General features: G+C 34.6%; 2 protein-coding genes across 2 annotated transcripts in view; one reads left to right on the top strand and one right to left on the bottom strand.

Moving 5' to 3' along the window:
- The window catches only part of LOC121732771, a 33,673-nt gene that overhangs the window by 2,516 nt on the left and 13,034 nt on the right, over window positions 1-18,123 (bottom strand). The gene's annotated exons all lie outside the window — the stretch shown is intronic.
- Window positions 98-12,708, top strand: LOC121732769 (prostaglandin reductase 1-like). Its single transcript, XM_042122737.1, has 2 exons — window positions 98-164; window positions 11,609-12,708. The coding sequence occupies exon 2, from the start codon at window positions 11,625-11,627 to the stop codon at window positions 12,630-12,632; it is 1,008 nt and encodes a 335-aa protein (XP_041978671.1). The 5' UTR covers window positions 98-164; window positions 11,609-11,624; the 3' UTR covers window positions 12,633-12,708.

Raw genomic sequence — 18,123 nt, 5'->3', positions numbered from 1 at the left:
AAGTTACATGAAAGTCGGTCAACGCTATCAACTTATAATCTGCAACTTCACGCCTGTGTCCACGAACACGTGATAATGTATTGCTTGTGTCACTAGTACATATCTCATTATCTTATTATCATTATTCCATGCCAGTGCTGACTTCAGTTCCAAGACCATAGCACGTAAGTACGAAAACGTTTTTTAGGATTCCGAATCCAAAGGGTAAAAACGCTATTAATCTTCGTTGTCTGTAAGTCTGTACGTCTGTCCGTCCGTCCGTCTGTGTGTCTCCAGGCAGTATCGCAAGAACCGATAAAGCTAGACTTCTGAAATTTTCACAATTTGTGTATACCTATCTGTTGCCGCTATAACAACAAATACTAATTAGCGGTCCCCCGACACACCTTGACAACAATTATGGACTAAAATATTACTTTACACAAGTTAGGAATTATTTGAACTTAAAGGCAGTAAATATTATTTCATTACTTTTTAAAGTTGTTTTGGCGGGGTTTTCTTTTTTAATTTCTTAATTTAATTTTATTTCATACTTTTTAAACTAGTGTTGGTTATAGTGCAGAATAATTCCTATCAACAGAATCATATTCTCATGATTACCATCTTTCAATGTCCTTTTCGATGAGGCCGTTAATATGAGCCCAAACATGAAACCTCCACTTTAGGTTCATAAGAAGCTCGGTTCCTATAGAATCCAGGTGATGCTGCAGCAGCAGCATGTAAATATTTACTGTTTATATTTTATCTACTTCTTACTGGTCGTCGCAATTAAAATGAGCCCAAACACGAAACCTCTGCTTTAAGTTGGCGAGGAATTGGATATCCTATTGATTACCAGGTGATGCTGCAGCACCAGGTCAACTTTCCATTATTATGTGTATACGTATATTGTATATTCACAAATGTCACGAACTAGAATGAAATATAAAACCCATCAAACGACTACAAGTTGCTAACGGCCTTTCATGAACTAGATAAACCCTGATTGTCCAGCACTGAGCAGGCTGATGATGATGAATTATAGCTAAGAACACTCTCGATCATGTCAGCTGTCAAACAAAAAAAACTAGATCAAAATCGGTCCACCCGTTTGGATGCTACGATGCCACGGACAGATACACACACAGACAAACAGACAGACAGACAGACAGATACGTCAAACTTATAACACCCCTGTTTTTTGTCGGGGGTTAAAAACAAAATAAAATTAATATCTAAGGGGGGCTCCAATACAACAAACGTAAATTTTTGGCTGTTTTTGCTCGTTATCAATAATGGAAACAGGTAGGCACTGAAAATTTTTCAAAAATGCCCTAATTAATAATTATATGTGTACTTTATTAATCTATAAATATTATAAAACAAAGTCGCTTTTTTCCCCTCATGTCCTTTTGTTCCCTTTAATCTTTAAAACTACGCAATGGATTTTGATGATTCTTTCAGTGTTAGATAGCCCATTTATCGAGGAAGGCTATATATTTTATCACGCTAAGACTAATAGGAGCGAAGAAATAGAGGAATATGTGGACAAAACGAGGAAAATTATTTTAAAGGGCTAAGTTGAACGCGCTAATCTCAGGAACTACTGGTCCGATTTGAAAAAATATTTCAGTGTTAGATACTCCATTTATTGAGGAAGGCTATAGGCTATATTTTATCACGCTAATACTAATAAGAGAATGTGGAAAAAATGGAGGAAATTATTTGAAAGGGCTTATCTCGCGAACTACTGGAGCAATTTTTATGTTATTTGGCACAGATATTAGAAGTAGACTACGTGAAGGATTATAGGCTATCGATTTTAATCATTTTTTCAGGGGCTATATATTTTATACCCGTGCGACGCCGGGGCGGGTCGCTAGTTAATAATAATATTAAAATAAAAATAAAATATACCATACAAAAAACACAATTTTTGGCCTATTTTTGATCTATAACGGTACGGAACCCTTCGTGCGCGAGTTCGACTCGCACTTGGCCGATTTTTTTTTAAGATTACAATGTGATAGGGTTGCCAACCATCCTATTTTCCCAGGACATGTCTTGGTTTTCGTAGTGTCCTGGGACGTCCTGGATAATTTTTAAGCAGCGTCCTAGGCTTTCTACATTTTATGTTTAAAATTAAGTTACAATCAAAATTGTTTGTTTTACATTATGATAATTAATAACTAGTTTTAACTATATTGTTTCATTGTTATACCTCTATTTTTGTACCTCTTTTCTTGATATTAATTTCGCTATGGCAAGTATATGTGACATGTTTTTGGACGAAATTATTGTCCTGGTAAAATGCGGAAACGTAGGTAAATGAAACTTTGCACAGTTATAGTTTACTAGACGTTCCGCACGGCTTCGCCCGCGTAAATTAGACAGAACAATAAGTCCACAAAAAAAAGCCTAAGATCCTTCACGTGGTCTACTTCTTATCTGATCCAAATAACAGAAAAAAAGCTGTAGTAGTTCGTGAGATAAGCCCTTTCAAATAATTTCCCCCGTTTTCTCGACATTTTCCTCTATTTCTTCGCTCCTATTAGTCCTAACGTGATAAAATATAGCCTATAACCTTCCACGATAACTGGGCTATCTAAAACTGAAAGAATTTTTCAAATCGAACCAGTAGTTCCTGAGATTAGCGCGTTCAAAAAAGCCCTTTTAAATAATTTTCCCCGCTTTTTCCACATTTTCCTCTATTTCTTCGCTCCTATTAGTCTTAGCGTGATAAAATATAGCCTATAGCCTTCCTCGATAAATGGACTATCTAACACTGAAATAACTTTTCAAATCGGACCAGTAGTTCCTGAGATTAGCGCGTTCAAACAAACAAACAAACAAACTCTTCCGCTTTATAATATTAGTATAGATGTCGCAGCCGACTGGTTTAAATAGCCTTTCAATCAAACAGCTAGCCCTTTGACTGAACAACGCCATTCAATCACATGGCTTTACGTCATTTAGTCGACTTGTTGACTACAACGTTCAACACTACAGCTAGACGACGCTTGGCCAACTAGTTTAATGGCAAATTAACTAGGGTGACCATTAGTTTAATATGTAATTTGGGAGAATAGGAAAACTTTTTGTATTTTATTGAAAGATTATTCTCGGATTAAGTTTAAGGGGTGACCAAAAGTTTAATGCAATAGCCAATAAGTAAAAATAAAAAATTCTGAGGCGTGTTTTGTGACGGTCGCCGGCTGCTGCCGCAGCACAGTCACAGTTCTAACCTAACCTACTTTTGGACTTTCTGGATTGTGTTTTTGTTTTGGCGGGGGGCTGCGCCCCCCGAGCCCCCCTTTTATTTGATGACGGTCCCCGGCTGCTGCCGCAGCACGCTCGCTGCGCTCGCTCGGCTCCCTCTGTGTTGTGGTCTAAGTTCTAACCTAACCTAACCAACTTTTGGACTTTCTGGATTGTGTTTGTTTTTGTTATGGCGGGGGGCTGTCCCCCCAAACTCCCCTTTCGGGGGGGCTGAAAAAACTGTATTCTAACTAATTTTGAACATATTTAGCACATACTACAATAATTATAGCTGATTTATTATTTATGGAATTGCAATAAATACCTTGGTGATGTATTTCAAAATCCCGTAATTTCTCCTCGAATATTTGTTGAAATTTTGATTCACTCGTATGTGCCTCCATAATTTTTGTCTCTTTAATAACACTTGTAACTTTTATTAACTACTTTCTTTCCGAAAAACAACCACAAACACCAACAAACACCTGCTAGTTGACGCCATATTGTAAATAAAACGCACCTAGCGCCGCAGCGGTGCGCGCTGAACTACTTCAATTAGACGGCGGCTTTTGAATCAGCTGTAGTGTTGAACGTTTTGAGCGACTAAAATATTCAGTCTAAAAGCTAGACATGTGATTGAATGGCGTTGTTCAGTCAAAGGGCTAGCTGTTTGATTGGACGGCTATTTAAACCAGTCGGCTGCGACATAGATATGGTGAAGGAGTGCATCGAGCTAATATTGTTTTGAAATTATGCTTTTATCATACATTTTTTTTACAAATAAAACATTACACACACTACAACTCACACACTAGGTAGAGTTTGACTGACAAGCCTATACACACGAATTGTACTCTTTTATTTATAGTTGAAAAAAGGCTGAAAAAGATTGGGAACCCTGCAGGGGTTCCCAATCTTTTAGTAGGCAGTTAAATCTTGGATTGGGTCGAAGATAACCTGCTTCCCCTCCTTTTACCATGCCGATGTTCACAATGCATATTATGTTGTTCTGTGTTCAGTAGATTTTAACCGACTTCCAAAAAGTAGGAGGTTATTCAACGACTTATAGGTTTTAATGTTTTTATCAAGTAGTGACCAGTGATCATTAAATAACTTATTTTTATTCCATACTTATTATATACTATCTAATTCAACACCTTTCCAAATAACTAATCTGCATCCTTGAGATCTAGATACAAACGATAACAGCTACACGTTTATCGATTTTACTACGTAATCACACACATGTTGGTAAATGGTAGAACATTAAAAAACAAAATAGTAAGTATATCATTATCGTCATAGTCATACATTAAGTTTATTTTATCTAACGAATAACGATACACTATCTTAAGGCGCTGTGGTTGTCGCAACTACGTAAAATGGGTTTTTTAAATAATGTTTTTTGTAAAGGAAATGTCATTATTTAAGTATAAAAAAGTACCGTTCTAAAATTCAGAAAAATTCCTATAAGTACTCAAAGGTATATCAGTACACAATTTGAAAAATTCTGCTCGATAGAAAAAAAACTCAAAGATGACAATAATTTTATGGTTAAGTTACACACTTTCTAGAAAAAACAAATAATGTAGTACTATTGTCGTAAACCTAACCTAAACGATTTGATATATTTGATTTGTGTAATACTAAAAACAAAAGGTTCTTTCTTCTATTTCCTATTATCAAGGCACGCGGCGAGCGCGTAACCGCCACTGTACAAAGGCGCGCTGATAATGAATGTTATTTTAATGTCCTTTACGTCGATATTCGTACTGACAGACATCGACCTGCTAATTTTAGGGACTACTGGGCCTTAATTCTTAGCCATAAGCACAGAATATATTATATTAGTAGTGCCATAAGTAATTAAGGATAAAGAAGCATGATTATGACATTCTTATTTTTTTTCACACTTACTACTCAATGATCACAGTATGCTATGACTACATAATATTTTATTAGGTCATGATTATTTTTATTACAATTATACAGTGACTTGCGATTCGGTTTTCAGCTTTTTATTACTTATACTTCCGAATTTAACAGACTCTTTTAATTAATGTTGATCTTATATTATTTAAATCGTTATAGTCAATATGTTGTTACTTGTTATGCCACTATGAAAATAAAATATACTTAATAAAGTTGGGCCACCTTAATGCAACTAAACTAGACGGACGGTTTGTAATCTAAAATAGTACAGTTAATGAAGGCAAAAATCAGGCACAACCTCCGATTTCGTTGAACCTCAATCGATTTGGATGAAATTTTGGAATTGAGTATGTTTTACCCTCTACTTCAAAAGTGACATACGCTCGTATTGCGCTTTTTGCATTTTAGGGGTGAAATTCACCCCTTTTTCAAAAAGGAGGAAAAATGCAGATCTAACCATTCTGGCTTTAGTAATTGTGTTTAATTAGATAAAATAAACGTTTTTTCAATATTTTTTTGCCTGATTTGTGATTGTAATAAATTTTTAACCCTTTTAACAACCACCAACCAACAAATGAAAAACTATGAAAAAATCATTTTTTGTATTTCTGAGTTTCTAAATATTACATACAGGGTTTGTTTCATATTTATGATATAATTTTTGTTTGACGATGAAATTTCGACACTTACAAACTACTCTCTTGATGCAAAATCACTGTAATACTATTGGTTAAAAAACTTAAACCTATTTTAGTACACGAGTAAAATCTTATTTACTAAGTATGTATTAAAATTATAATTATTGCGAAATTTTTTATCCTTAAAAACTACGGCTTGTCTTAAGGCGGGGATTAATCTCAATCAAAAACGATAACCTTGCACACAACCAAAGACCAAGCGTATACGCATCGCAATAAGATTCATTTTAGCTTAGCATAAAACTGTAACAACTCTAGCGGATCTTCTCTATTTTTCATGTTTTTTTTTAAATATCTTTGGAAAAAAATATTAAGAAACAAAATTGTTCGGTTAAAGAAGTTTTAATATAGATTTACTAACAATTTATTCAAATAAAATGTATAATTATCCTAGTTAATACTTATATTTCGATGAAATAGAGTTTTTTCGGAGGTGAGTTTGTAAATTAATTACAGCCAAAGTATAACGTTTTATTAAAATATTTATGGTTTAAGGTATTTTAAATATTGTGCTTTATATCTCATATTTTTTAACACTTCGTTATTATATTAGAACTAGGTAAACCGGGAGTCACGGAATAACAAATTGGGGTTTATCCTCGCCTTAATAATAGTTCTAACATTTTTATCAGCTGATAAAAAAGTTAGAACTATTATAATTATGCCGCGTGTGAACAGTTAAACTTGATAAAAAAGTTTGGATGGAACGTTAATTTATCTTATAATTAAATAGTAAGTATTTTAAAATGACAAAACCGACTTCAAAATTGTACGAAGTTGAGAATTAAAATTGACTTATCTCAAAAACTACTGAACCGATTTTGGTGAAACTTGTAGTGTTCCCTAAGTTGAATAATACCCAGTACAACAAAAAAATAATTACTTAAATCGGACTTGTGGTTCCGGAGACATGCGAACACAAACATAAAAACATACATACATTTGAAATTTTGCACATTTGTTCAGACACTGAAATAGACTAACATATACAAAAACTGGGCAGTTCTGGATATATTACATACATACGTGTCGAATTGATAACCTCCTTTTTTGAAGTCGGTTAAAAAATAAACACATTTTTATTCTAGTTCATCACAGCTCTCAGCTGAGCCGTTACCCAAAGGGTAAGAACGGGATCCTATTACTAAGACATCGATGTCTGTCCGTTTGTCCATCTGTCTGTGTGTCTCCAGGCGGTAACTCAAGAACCGCTATAGCTAGACTTCTGAATTTTTTTACAGATTATGTATATCTGTTGCCGCTATAACAACAAATACTAAAAACAAACTAAATTAAATATTTAAGGGGGCTCCCATACAACCAACGTTATTTTTTTGAAACTTTTGCTCGATATCAATAAGGGCAACACATAGGCACTTGAAATATTCACGACATACTCAGTTGTATTTGAACTTTAATAATTAATAATAAAATTTAAATTAATTAAATAATTAAGTTGGGCTCCCCATACAAAAACACAATTTTCAGCCTATTTTTTGCTCTATTGTGGTACGGAACCCTTCGTACGCGAGTCTAACTTGCACTTGGCCGATTTTTTATTTTTGGATTGTCTATTGTTTTCCTACTGATCTGAAATTAATAGCAGGTTATCCCCTTTCTATCGAATCTCACTAACCTAGTGGGGATTTGGAGAGTAAAGGAAGAGAAAAGGCTCAAGTGTACTGCGCACACACTTAAGCACTGTATAATTATTCCTATCTATCACCAAAACCGGTGTGGAGGTATGTTAATTGTTATAATTTAGAAAATATACTAAAATATTCAATAGACCACGTCATCCTCGAAAGCCCCACCACTTTTTCCAGTAAATGTTTACCAATTCTTTCACTTTTTCCATCATGAAAAGACACATACACGTACCCATACATGACGTGTATTTAGTTTAGTACCTATTGACACGTTTTCCTACAATTTAAGAATACCAAATCTCTGCTTCAAATTTTTTTCAAAAAATAATTTATTTGTTTTATTACCATAGCTCCCTTAATTTTTTAGTTATCAGGTTCATTTAAAAAACATTTTAAAGGTAATTTCAAGAGCTTTGATATCATGCTAAGAAACCCTTTTTAAAGCCCTTAATTTTTAAAATAAAAAGGGTTAATAAATGCTGGTTACGTGGTTATCGCAGTAAAAGTTTGGCTTTATACGTCTCTATCTTGGCTATTTTTCATCCTACAAAAATAAAAAGGAAACCAAAAGCTTTTTTAGGAAACGAACTCAAATTTTGTACTTAATGTTTTTTACGAATATCCAATATTTTAAAAGTTATATCCAAAAGAAAATTAAATTTACGAAAATTTGAAAAATTTAAATTTTATGAAATCATCTTTTTTTTCAAAAGTAAGCATTCTAAAGCAGGTTAATTTTTTGAGGTCATAACTTATGCTAAAATAAAGAAAAGCCTTTAGGGATAACCATAAATTTGAGATATTGTAGAAATGGTGAACGTTTTATTTTTCGTTTTTTCCAAAAAAATTCGAAAGTGTCATCTTATTTTTATCATAACTTGCTCAATTTTAATGCTATTAACTTTTTACAGTACTCAATAAAAAGGTAATTTTAAGTAAGTACTTTAAAAAGTGTTCAAGAAGTATATGTCATAAAATGCATTAATTTTCCGTTATTTGTGTATGAATGTTTAGATTAAAGTAGTCGCCGAAAAAAAGTATGCATATAATCACCTATATTTCACTTTAAACAAAAATTAGAAGGTTATTAAAATTAAGCATTTATTTGTTATTTTATTGACTTTAATTTAGGTTATAAAACATTTTTCGTAAAAACGTATAGTTTTTGAGTTATTTATGAAAAACAGTTTTAAAACATGTAGTTTTATCTCAAAAAATCACAATCTTCGATCTTTAATTACTCAGAAAGTATTGATTTATTCCAAAAACTTAAACTAATTTTGCTTAAAAATTGTCTGTTTATCGATTTTTACGGTTTTTTTATTTGAAAATATTTCACCCCCGAGAAGGGTTGGCATCCACCCCCAGGGCAAAAGCGCAAGTTGGCACTATGTCACTTCTGTTTCTTAGGGTATCCCCCACCTACTCACCAATTTTCATGAAAATCGATGGAGGTTCAACGAAATCGGAGGTGAAAACCTTCAGTGACTCCACTAAAACTCGTTATGGATTAAAGAGAGTAATAATAAGCGTTTAAATAATCGGCCAAGTGCGAGTCGGACTCGCGCACGTAGGGTTCCGTACCGTACCGTATAGAGCAAAATCTATACTAATATTATAAATGCGAAAGTATCTCTGTCTGTCTGTCTGTCTGTCTGTCTGTCTGTCTGTCTCGCTTTCACGCCAAAACTACTGAACCGATTGCAATGAAATTTTGTACACAGTTATTCTAGAGTCTGAGAAAGGACATAGGCTACATTTTGATGTGGGAAAATATCTTATTTCCATGAAAATATCGATGAAAATTACTTCGCATTGCGCGTGGCCAGCGCTCATCCCGGGGGTCCTGGGTTCGAGTCCCGCAGGCGGAACAAAAAGTTTTCAATGTTCCTGGGTCTTGGATGTGTATTAAAATAATATTTCAAAAATCTTAAATATATTTTATGTATAATATTATAAAAAATCCAGAAATATATCGACGCGATGCAATGAACATTTTAGTTCTAATACGATTCAACAGATGGCGCTTTTTTTTTTACTTCGTTGGAACATAGAACTAATCATACTTATTAGTTATTATGTTTTTGTTTATAGTTTTTAATACGTTAGAATACTTATTATGTTTAATAATATTATCACTTGCTATAATAATAATCAATCTACCTTATCTTATAGAACTCCTACTGCATTTCTAAGGAGTTCGAGTGTGTTGTGTTGGCCTATATTCCATCCAGAAAATATATCAATGCAATCAACATTTTAATTCTAATATATGAAAACAGATGGCGCTTTATTTTTTACTTCATTATTATAACAGAACTAATCATACCTACTTTATTATATATTATTGTTTTTATTCATAACTAGCTGTTGCCCGCGACTTCGTCCGCGTGGACTTTAGTTTATAGCGCGCGGTGTCAACAAAATTTGTGTCAAATTTAAAAACTTTTTAAAACCCTGGTAAGTGGTACCCCTCTTAGGGCCGCGCTACACCGGAATGGCAGCGCTGAAAGTACTCGCCTCGCCGCTGCCATTCCGGTGTAGCGCGGCCCTTAATTAATCAAAATACCCAAAAACAGCTGTGCAGTGTGCACATAATCTGTACTAATATTATGAATGCGAAAGTATCTATGTCTGTCTGTCTGTCTGTCAGTCTCGCTTTCACGCCAAACGCCAAAACTACCGAACCGATTGTAATGAAATTTTGTATACTGATAGTCTAAAGCCTGAGAAAGGACATAGGCTACTTTTTTACTGGAAAAAAGGGTTGTAAGGGTCGTAAATTTGTTCAAAAAATTCATAATAGATGGCGCCGTGCGTCTTCTACATCGCGCTGACGCTTGCTCAAAAGTCTTTCTATAAGAGGTGGTATCATCTTACATTTAAGTCTCGATTTTTTTCGATTGTTATATCTATTCTACGGTATTAAATAACTCAGTACTTTATCTGTGCAGGCAGTGACGTAACCTTAAGACCAAATTTCACCAACGACTGTTAAAGTTAATGCTCGAATTAGTATCACGTTAGCTGTTTTGTTTTTCATATGAATGAAAGAGAAGACAGGATATTTTAACAAGCTGTTAACACTAACAGACGTTGGTGAAATTGGGGCTAAACCTATCAATGATAAATAGTTTATGGGTAAAGTTGTGTAATTGGGGGCTAAATAAGCTTTAAAATTTGGCATAATATATAAAGTTTAACATACAAAAATGAAGTACTTATTGTTTGCACACTGCATAGCTGTATTGATTTAAGGGGTACCAGGGTTTTTTTTATAAAAGCTTTTGACACCAATTTTGTTGACATCGCGCGCTATAAACTGAAGTCCACGCGGACGAAGTCGCGGGCAACAGCTAGTTAGGCCATAAATTGTGTTTTTTGTATGGGATCTCCCCTTAATTTTTTTATTTAATTTTAATATTATTATTTAATATTAAAGTACACATATAATTGGTCGCTGTTAAGCATTAGTGTCTTAACCCACTAATTTTTTTGTTGATAAATTTTGAATGCAGTCTTGTTCTAAATCATCTAAAGAACATAACTGCATTCATAACTCAATACGTAATTTTTGTGTGGGTTAGTACACAAATGCTTAACAGCGTCCAATTAAGGACTTTGAGAAAAATTCAAGTACCTACCTGTTGCCATTATTGATATAGAGCAAAAAAGGCCAAAAATTCACGTTTGTTGTAATATGAGAGCCCCCCTTTCATATTAATTTTATTTTGTTTTAGTATTTGTTGTGATAGCGGCAACAGATATACACAATCTGTGAAAATTTCAGAATTCTAGCTATAGCGGTTCTTGAGTTACAGCCTGGAGAGAGACGGACAGACGGACAGACGGACAGACGGACAGATGGACAGACATCGAAGTCTCAGTAATAGGGTCCCGTTTTTACCCTTTGGGTACGGAACCCTAAAAAGCAACTCAGTTGCCAATAGAAGCCTAGTCCCAAAAAATATAGTAACAGATTTATCAACTATTTTAAACTTCAAAACATTTACCAATGAGGAAAATAAACAAGCATAAAACTAAAGATAAAATTTGCAATATTTGCTAACGTCATTCCTGTTGTTATTCCAGGTAACATAGGCTCAAAATGGTGAAAGCACGCAAATATGTGGTGAAGAAGCATTTCCAGGGCCTGCCAAAGAGGGATGACTACGAGCTTGTAGAATATGAACTGCCACCGCTAAAAGATGGTGAGATCCTGGTCAAAGCGGAGTGGGTCAGCGTGGACCCTTACCTGCGTGCGTACAACCTTCGGAACCCAGTACCCTACGACCAATTTGGTTTCCAAGTCGGCCTGGTTCAGGAGAGCAAGAATCCCAACTACCCAGCCGGAAGAAGGGTCGTATCACACAAGGGCTGGTGCGACTACTGCATCATCAATGAGTCCCAGGTTAATATCTTCAACGTTTATCTGCTGCCAGACATGCAAGGTCTTCCCAACGAGCTTGGCGTTGGAGCTATTGGCATGCCGGGAGCGACCGCCTACTTTGGACTGCTGGAGCTCTGCCAGCCCAAGGAGGGCGAGACAGTCGTCGTGTCTGGAGCCGCAGGGGCTGTGGGCACTCTTGTAGGACAAATCGCCAAGATCAAGGGATGTAGAGTCATCGGATTCGCCGGATCAGACGATAAGGTGGCATTCCTGGAGAAGGAGCTAGGTTTCGATAAGGCCATCAACTACAAAACCGCCGACATCAACGAGGCCCTCAAAGAGGCGGCTCCGAAAGGAGTGGACTGCTACTTCGACAACGTTGGCGGGCAGATAAGCAGCATCATCATCAGTCAGATGAACGAATTCGGCAGAGTCGCCGTCTGCGGAAGCATCAGCACTTACAACGAAGACCCGAAGCAGATGCCTAAAGCCACCATCCTCCAACCCAGCCTGAACTTGAAGCAGATCACAGTCGAGGGCTTCCTGGTCCACCGCTGGAGCGCCAAGGAGAAGTGGCCCCAGGCATTCGCGGATCTCATCAAGTGGATCAAGAGTGGGCAGATCAAAGTCAAGTCTCACGTGACCGAAGGCTTTGAGAATATTTTCGACGCGTTCGTCGGAATGTTGGCCGGAGAAAATACGGGCAAGGCCGTTGTTAAAATATAAGTGTCGTCTTTAGACTGAAAGTTACAATTTTTATCTTTTTTATTGTAATAAACAGGAGAATTTTATTAAATTTTAAGATGATAAGTGAAATGTTGAGAAAACTGTTTTTCTTGCGTTTTTTTACAATTTTTAAAGCAATAATATCTATATATTAATACGTGAGAGAAAAACTTTTTAACCCTTTTTACGAAAAATGGGGAAACGTAGGTGCATGAAATTTCGCACAGTTATAGTTTATACGGTGAAGGAGTGCATCGAGCTAATATTATTTTAAAATTATGCTTTTATCATATATATTTTTAACAAATAAAACGTTACACATACTACGACACTACTACTAAAAAAGATGACAGATTTTTGAGTGACAAGCCTATACATACGAATTATGCTCTTTTATTTATGATTGAAGTCCGTTGACAACAAGTTGACAAATTGAAAATGGATTATTGTTTTTTTATTTAATTTTAGATACTATTAGACAATGCTTAAACGGCCAGTCTGAGATCGGCTGAGTCCCAGAGACAAAAATTGAAAAAGACTATGATGAAGTCAATATTTTTTTTTTAATATAGGTACTTAGTAGTCCTAATGTCGTTGCAAGTAAGGTCGAATTTCGACCATTGGGCGATCTCTAGTAATATCTAAAAGATGTTCATAATATTGATAAAATTATGCAACACAATTCAACACATACCTAATTTACATTATGCGAAAGTGATTAATTTAATCACTTTTTTGTCCTACAAAAATTTAAGTTATTATTTTTAAGTAGATAGATTTATAATAAAAAGTACCTGGATGACCGAGCTTTGCTCGGTATAGCAAACACTCATTGACTTCTTGTTACTTAACAACGCCATCTGCTGGAATAGCTTTAGCTGTTGTTGTGTCTTTAAAGCAATTACTTGCTCACGAAATAGTTTTATTATTCGCCAATAGATGTCAGGAACAGTCATATTTTTCAGTTTATCGATTATCGATAAAACACGAATAAAAAGACATTTTCTAAAAATGATTCCTAGCTATACTAAATTTCATGAAAATCGTTGGAGCCGATTCCGAGATTTCAATTATACATATATATACAAGAATTGCTCGTTTAAAGATATAAGATATAACAAAAAAATCAGCCAAGTGCGAGTCGGACTCGCACACGAAGGGTTCCGTGCCGATACAGAGCAAAAATAGGCAAAAAATTGTGTTTTTGTATGGGAAACACCCTTAAAATTTTATTTTAATAATATTATTATTAAAAATTAAAGTACACATGATATAACAAAAGAATGTGTGAAAAATTAAAGTGCCTACCTCTTGCCATTATTGATATAGAACGATAAAGGGCGAAAAAAATCACGTTTGTTGTATGGTCGTCCCCCTTAAATATTAATTTTATTTTGTTTTCAGTGTTTGTTGTTATTGCGGCAACAGATATACACAATCTGTGAAAATTTCAGAACTCGAGCAACTCTATAACGGTTCTTGAGATACAGCCTGGAGACAGACAGACGGACAGACAGACGGACAGACAACGAAGTCTTAGTAATAGGGTCCCGTTTTTACTCTTTGGGTACGGAACCCTAAAAACGACAAAAAAACTACCACATTAATTAAAATCGGATTGAAACGTAAATTATATTAGTGTGATAGAGTGGTTATAAAATTTATCTAACAAATATGGCGCTGAAATTAAAATGAATGAGACCCATACTTTTTCCGATGCAATGTGATCCAAATTAAACTTAAAACTCATTCATAAAATTATTAGATACTTTATGAAAAAAATACCTACAGATAGGTATAATACTAACTAGTTTTCGTAAGAAATACCTGTGTACCTTTTATAAGATAATTATTAAAATCCATTCCCAGTAAACACATTTACGTAAAATTTACGTCAGGGTGACATCATGTTAAGTCATGATTACGTAAGATATCGGTCACATATGAATCATATACAAGTCACTATTTCATACCTCCTGACGTAACACTTTTTACGTAAAACATTGACGTAAATATGACGTCTATTTTACGTCATTATGACTTACCTGACGTCAACCTGATGTATTAATGATGTCATGATGATGTCGAGTTTTTTTTATCCCCTAAAATTACCTTCATGTGATCTTAAATTGACTTCAATGTGATTTAACTGACGTCGAGCTGACATAAAAATTTGAATCTTTGTTTTCATTACCATGCGACTTTAAGAATTTTAACATTTATTCTGCTGCTGCATATATGTTGCTGCGTAGGGTAACCTCAATGAAACCACCACACTGCTGTTGGAACTTGGTTAATTCGAAACTAACTCAGGCTTATATAGGCTCACATTAGGTTTTCGATAGCGCGATGTAGCGGATTACAAAATTTGTACAGTGCCATCTATTATCACATCCTATAACTAAAATAACAACTATCGAACTAACAACTTCTATTTAACCTGCCTAGATATGAACCTATACTAGGTGGGATCTTTATATGTCAACGTTCTCAATTGGCAATATTATTTTGTGTACTTATGTCATCTGTCATACCTCTTATTCGTATTAAACAGATATGATGTTCTTTTTACATCAGTTTTACGTAAAAATGGGAACTTTTGTCTTACATAGAAGTGTGATGGTAATATTATATCATTTCTACATCAGTAAACTGATATGTATCTTATGTAATCATATGACTTACTAATTACATAAATGATACTTACATCTAATTATGACTCGAATATGACGTCACAGCATGATGAAAATATGATGTACTTAATATGGACGTAACAGTCAAGTCACAAAAATGACATCACATAGAAGTCAAGTTTTTACGTCAAATCGAGGTCATAGTGATGTCATACAACATGACATCAAATGAAAGTCATCAAACATAGTCACTATTATGTCATGCCTACGTAAAATTTTGTGGACCTCTGTGTGACCTATGTATGACGTCATTTTAAAGTCATGTGTTCACTGGGTTCCTATTTATTTTTCGTGATGTAATCATGTAACTACCTCAACAACTTTATAAGGATCAAAGGTTTATTCTGCTGCCTAATGCCTACTAATCTATTAACCTTGAAAACACGTGCGGTCAGAGAAATTGATTGTTATCGGGTAAAGATTTAGGTTGGGTTGCAGTTTGCACCAACTAACTTTAACTATAACTTTAACTTTAAATTTAAGTATAATGTAAAATGTAAAATCTTTGGTTAAAGTTAAAAATGGACGCTATCAAGACGCCACAATATTTAACCATAGCCATAGAGCTCGACAATTTTTTAAATGCACGTGGCGAAAAAAGGAACTAACGCTGTCATCATACAAAAACGCCATTTTTGACAGTTCTCCTTTACCAGCAGCGCCCCCGCCCACGTTCATTTATAACCTTGTTGGACCAGCTGTCATCTGTCAACTTCTCCGGTCAAAGTTAAGGTTAAAGTTAAAGCTAAATTTTAGCCTCTAGTGCAACCCACCCTTAAATGTAATGCTTTATAAAATATGTTAACTGAGAGACGAATATTAATGACTTAATTGTAATTGAATGAAGATTTTGACATAAGCCGCATACATTTAACATTATGGGTACGAGCGTAATTTGTGAGTTGAGAGTCGCAGAATTTCGTCTGGCAGAAATTCTGCTGCATTCAGTTTCAGACAAAAGTCCTGTTTGATTCACACGAGCGTTTTTGTGAGTCATGATTTGTATGAAAATATATATTTACGCGGCAGAAATTCTGCGACACGCGACTCACAAAATTACGCTCGTTTGGCTTCATCCTACCTATATGATTTGCTAAAGTTTTCCTTAAATTGAAGTTTAATTAAAGTTAAAATATTACGTCTCTGAGTGCGGTCGTAAGACTTCTGAAATTAGCAATGATAAGCGACTGGGGGCAAATCAGTGCAAGACGAACAAGAGAACCATTAAAATACTAAAAAATTAGAAGAACCATCAAACTACTCAACATCAGTTTTCCACGAATGTACATGGATTTAATTGTTTTTAACTTGGTTTGATAGTAAGTGTTGCCAATTTCGATATACAAATGCCCACCAAAAGTTGTTTTACCAAGCGAATAACTAGAAGAGCCTATAAACAAACTCATCTCATGAAATTAACCTACGTTAATAACGCTCAGATAATAACTGTGAGCAATTAGCTCTACTTTTCTTTATGTGACATATTGGACAGTGAACACCTAATACATGACAGACGAAGGACTTAAATAAATTATATTAAGTATTTGTATTTTATTATGCTGTTATTAAAACGCGTAATTCATAACACAGACTAAGTATTCATAAATGAAACTATAATATCTATCCTGTGTGTAGTTGTTTATTTTCTGTGGTTAGGCAGTTTTGGAAGCTATTATTTTGTATTTGGCGGAAATCGACTAAATTGCATTTGTTGAACGCAGCCGGCTATGATTCTGCCTTATGTTCAAACTACTTTTCTAGAAGTTAATAGATTTAAGTAAGTGAATATTTTTTTACTTTCTTTAATGTACCTATAAAGATATATACTGGGTGCAATTAAACCTTCCTGCCAAATTTTTTCCAGGGCTTAGGTATCATTAGAAGAGTCCATTAAACCAAAAAATTAGGTGTTATTTTTTTTAATGACATGTTTTATCCCATTTAAAATCGTTGCAGAACGGTCACTCGCGGCGGTGGATTTGAGAGGGGGTGGCGCGGGGGGCGGGTCACGCGCGGGCATTCGGAAGCTCTTTCTCAACATTTTTAGTACTGAGTGATTATAAAAGAAAAAATACGTGTATTTTTATTTTTAACAAGGATTATGTACCAAAATTTAGCAGGAAGGTTTAATTGCACCCTGTATTTATAACTGATAAAAATTAATACTTATCACTTAAACCGACATAAATAAAATAGGACGACAGAGACAGGAGACATTTGAGCGAGCCAAAAATAAAAAAATATATATAACTTTTATAACATTATAAGTATACATAATCATATAAGTCCAAGGCAAATTTTAATTCCTAATAAGTAAAGAAATTTAAGAAAAAAAATCGCCCATACAACGTGACACATCCTGGATACATCATAGAGTTCGACAAGGCTATTTATGAACGTGGCGAGAAAAGGAACTAACGCTTCTATCATACAAAAACGTCATTTTTGACAGTTCTCCTTTACCAGCAGCGCACATTGACTGACATTGACAGATTCAATTAAAGCCTTGTTGAACTGTACACGCATAAACCAATCGTCCTTATATGACTATCTTCCCAATTCCATTCCTCGCCCTATAAATTTTAAATCGGTTTTATCTTATGTAGATACCCCATTTATTGAAATTTTGTGTACATATATTCGGGTTAACAATATTAGATTGTGATGTTTCTACTAACATTTGTGTTTGTGTTTGTTTTAGGTCAATCAACTTCTGTAAATAGGTAATCTTGTAACTGACTAACCGTACACTTGTTACTTCACCAGACCTTCATTTCATAGAGCAAAGTCTTTCAAAC

This window comes from Aricia agestis, chromosome 12 (genome assembly GCF_905147365.1).
Source record: "Aricia agestis chromosome 12, ilAriAges1.1, whole genome shotgun sequence".
Taxonomy (NCBI): domain Eukaryota; kingdom Metazoa; phylum Arthropoda; class Insecta; order Lepidoptera; family Lycaenidae; genus Aricia; species Aricia agestis.
Note: the sequence above shows the minus strand (reverse complement) of the source record. Positions and strands in the feature narration are given on the sequence as shown.

Excerpts from the sequence above, each read along its gene's own strand:
- LOC121732769 (XM_042122737.1), top strand. The coding sequence starts at position 11,625 with ATGGTGAAAGCACGCAAATATGTGGTGAAGAAGCATTTCCAGGGCCTG.